General features: G+C 43.6%; 1 protein-coding gene across 5 annotated transcripts in view; it reads left to right on the plus strand.

Annotated features, from left to right (window-relative positions):
* Nucleotides 1-1,136: 1,136 nt before the first annotated feature.
* The window catches only part of rnf123 (ring finger protein 123), a 149,821-nt gene continuing 146,874 nt past the window's right edge, over nucleotides 1,137-4,083 (plus strand). For 2 of the 5 annotated variants that reach the window (XM_075460104.1, XM_075460108.1), the window contains exons 1-3: nucleotides 1,137-1,420; nucleotides 2,079-2,193; nucleotides 2,512-2,596. In XM_075460104.1, the coding sequence (XP_075316219.1) occupies nucleotides 2,112-2,193; nucleotides 2,512-2,596 (167 nt within the window). In that variant the 5' untranslated portion in view covers nucleotides 1,137-1,420; nucleotides 2,079-2,111. Of the gene's footprint in view, nucleotides 1,421-1,488; nucleotides 1,569-2,078; nucleotides 2,194-2,511; nucleotides 2,597-4,083 lie in introns of those variants that run through there. The other 3 variants (XM_075460105.1, XM_075460106.1, XM_075460107.1) reach the window with 3 other exon arrangements.

Raw genomic sequence — 4,083 nt, forward strand, 5'->3', positions numbered from 1 at the left:
CACGTGGTGTTTCTGTCTGTTTCTGTGATTCTGTGCAACTTCCACTCGGTTTCAGAGGAAAAACGTGACCGTCCTGTTTGGGCCTGTTTCAGCATTAAAATCTTTAGGAACTTTAGGTATCTTCAAATCAGGTCTTATTTTAACGATGAGATAAAACCAACAGAGGAATACGAGCCCAACTTAATTAACATATTCATTGACATGTACAAAAAAAAGGACAATAAGAAACTTGTTTCAACACTGTCCTTTTTCCCGTATTCGATCCAATAAGAACTCAACAGATGAGGTTAGATTAAGGTGGGAAAAAGAATCTGGAACTGTCATCACAGAAGAAGAGTGGCTGAATATATGCTCTGTGCAGTTAAAATCAAATCAAATTTATTTGTAGCACATTTCATGTACAAAACATTTCAAAGTGCTTCACATAAAATAAAAGCATTGCAGCAGGGAGTGGAAGAAGCATTAAAAATACATAAAAGAATATAAAGAGAAACAAATAAAATCATTTAAATGAATTTAAAAACAAGCAACAGTCCAGATAAGTTCAAAGATATCGTGCAGATTTCACACATGAGAAAATAAATGTTTTTAACCTGGATTTAAAAATGTCTCCATTTGGTGAAAGTTTAATCTCCACTGGCAGTTTGTTCCACTTGTTTGCAGCGTAACAGCTAAATGCTGCTTCTCCATGTTTAGTCTGGACAGAGTCTTCCACTAGTTCTGGTCTTTGGAGAGATTTCTGCTGGTGGAATCTGATCAGATATTTCAGAACTCCTGAGTTCAAATGTGTGCAGACAGGGGAGACAGTCAGAGGTTTAATCTGGAGGAACTGTGGAGAACAGCTAGCAGAACAGGAAATATGAGAATAATGAAAAATATTTTTGAAAATAAAGTGTAAAATTAAAAAAATATATATTTATATTTAAATTTTCAACAATATTAATTTAACTTTGTGTTGATACTCGAGTTAATTAACTGTAAATTAGTTATTGTTGCCATTTTTTAAATGAGATCTTTTTGAACGCAGATGTTGGAGTACTAAAACCTCGTGCCTTCTTTCTGCTCTCGCGTTTTCTCCATCCACGGCGTCTCTGTTTTGACCTTAGTGGCGCTCCGTACTCTGTTTTGACCCTAGCAGCGCTCCGTACTGAGAGGCGTTGACGAGCAGTGAGGACCGTTTCGGGACTTTTAGCTTTCAGCTGTGAGCAGCGGTTCATTTCATCTTTACTAGCCGGATTATCGGACTCAGCAGCGGGTCACAGTCAGAGCAGAGGCCCCGTCGGACGGCAGGAAGAGCCTGCTAACAGCTAGCCGCTGCTAACTGTTTGTGTCAGGGAGGCGTTAGCCTGCTAGCTTACACCCACTGTCAGGAAACCGAGCCGAGCCGAGCCGAACCGAACCGAGCGGAACCATAATTTAGGTTTGTTAATCTTATTGGCCTTTATCCAGACACCGGGTGAGGAGTTTAAATCACACCGGCCCCTGCGCTCAGCTAACAGGGCGAGTTAGCAAGCTAATAACCGGGGACAGCTCACAGTTACTGAGGGCTGCTTCATCAGCAAACAGCGGTATAAATACTACAGTATTATCTGTTTAATGTGGTAAATATCAGCGGTGTAAATACTACAGTATTATCTGTTTAATGTGGTGAATATGATCTGTTTAATGTGGTAAATATTATCTGTTTAATGTGGTAAATATAAGCAGTATAAATACTACAATATTATCCGTTTAATGTGGTAAATATCAGCGGTGTAAATACTACAATATTATGTGTTTAATGTGGTAAATATCAGCAGTATAAATACTAAAATATTATCTGTTTAATGTGGTAAATATCTTCAGTATAAATACTACAGTATTACGTGTTTAATGTGGTAAATATTATCTGTTTAATGTGGTAAATATCAGCAGTATAAATACTACAGTATCATCGGTTTAATGTGGTATGTGCAGTATAAATACCTTGTGTTTGTTGCTGTATGAGCTGTAAAAGTTCTCCTGAATACTGAGCTGAGATCAGTGAGACGTTCGGGTTGTGTCGGACGGTTATAACGGTGTCGGTTCTGTTCTGCCAGCAGTGTATGGGTCGGTGAATCCAGTCCGACAGAATGAACGCAAAGGGAGGCGGCACCGCCCTGACCCGCCGGAACTACAGGCTGGCCTCGGACGTGGACAAACCCAGAGCCACAGGTACGGAACCGTGGGACTGATCATCCGCGATAATCCTCCATGAACCCGTTAGACCCGTCAGAACTTCCCTGAGACTGCTCGATGTTTGCCGGTTTTCTTCAGTTTTCTTCGGTTTTCTTCAGTTTTCTTCAGTTTTCTTCAGTCTCACGCGGATCAGCAGACAGATGCAGCTCAGACGGAGTTAGATTTGGTGTAAAGATGGCGCCTCAGGCTCCTGGGAGCGTCCACCCGTTCACCCACCTGTATATAATCTTTGCTGGAAGCTCACAAACTGAAAGATGTTGACGCCTCAGTGTTTTGTCTCTTTCTCTCTTTCAGGTATCGTGAACGAGAAGCTGCTGAGCGACTACCTGCATCACGTGTTTCCTTCAGCCAAGCCGGGACCCGCCGTGGCCTCGCTCAGGTAACGCTCTCCTCTGGTCTGAAACCGAAGACGTTTTTATCCGTTAAGCGTTCGCGTCCTCGGAGAACTCGTGTCCTTCTTCAGATACGAGTTCAGGGAACATCGAGGCTTTAACGCGCACGTATTAACCGCAACGTCTGCCCGTCTCTTTGAGTTAAACGCCACGATGAGGCGCTTACGATCGGGTCGGATGCTACAAAGATGGGTTCAGGTGGAACTTTGAGTTCTTGCTGAAAATCTAACCGAATGTTTCCATCTTTCAGTCTTCATTGGGTGATTTCAGGCCACCGCCCGCCTTCTTTTTTTAATTTTTTTATTATTATTATTTATTTTTTTATTTTTTTATTATCACAAAACTCAAATAAAGTGTACAAGACTCTTGTATTTGAATATACAAACAAACAAACAAACAGTAGGTCACCTATACAAAATTAGGAATTAGACAGTTACACAGGTGGCAATAATTAAAGTCCCATTGAAGTGTACAGTCACATACATTTGTACAAAGTATGACATTAAAACAGATCAGACCGGTGTACAGGGATACACCGCCCGCCTTCTTATCTTCTGATTGGCGGCTCTCTGAACCAATAGGAGCTCCTCGCCAGGGCAGGAAATATAAAAATACTTACGTAAACACAGCATCCATCCCACCCCCTGCAGCCCATCTGCATCCAGCTGGTGTGTGACCGGCTGCAGTCTGACTGCAGTAACTGTGTTCGGGATGAAAGAACCCTTGTACATCTTTTTCTTTGCAGGAGGTGCTCTGTAGCGCCGCCCTGAAGGTCCCAGCTCGAGTTCCTCATCTTTAATACCCCGTCCAGCTTGTTTCTGTTGGATAAATTCAGGTGTACCAAGCTCATCCAACCATCCAACCATCCATCCATCCATCCATCCATCCATCCATCCATCCACCAACCATCCATCCATCCATCTATCCACCCACCCATCCACCCAACCAACCATCCAACCATCCAACCATCCATCCATCCATCCACCCAACCATCCATCCATCCATCCACCCAACCAACCATCCATCCATCCATCCATCCATCCATCCATCCATCCATCCATCCATCCATCCATCCATCCATCCATCCATCCATCCACCCAACCAACCATCCATCCATCCATCCACCCATCCATCCATCCATCCATCCATCCACCCAACCAACCAACCAACCAACCAACCATCCATCCATCCATCCATCCATCCATCCATCCATCCATCCACCCAACCAACCATCCATCCACCCAACCATCCATCCATCCAACCATCCATCCATCCATCCATCCACCCAACCAACCAACCAACCAACCATCCAACCAACCATCCATCCATCCAACCATCCATCCATCCACCCATCCATCCATCTATCTATCCAACCATCCATCCATCCATCCATCCATCCACCCAACCAACCAACCAACCAACCAACCAACCATCCAACCAACCATCCATCCATCCATCCACCCAACCAACCATC

Source organism: Odontesthes bonariensis, chromosome 3 (assembly GCF_027942865.1).
Source record: "Odontesthes bonariensis isolate fOdoBon6 chromosome 3, fOdoBon6.hap1, whole genome shotgun sequence".
NCBI lineage: Eukaryota > Metazoa > Chordata > Actinopteri > Atheriniformes > Atherinopsidae > Odontesthes > Odontesthes bonariensis.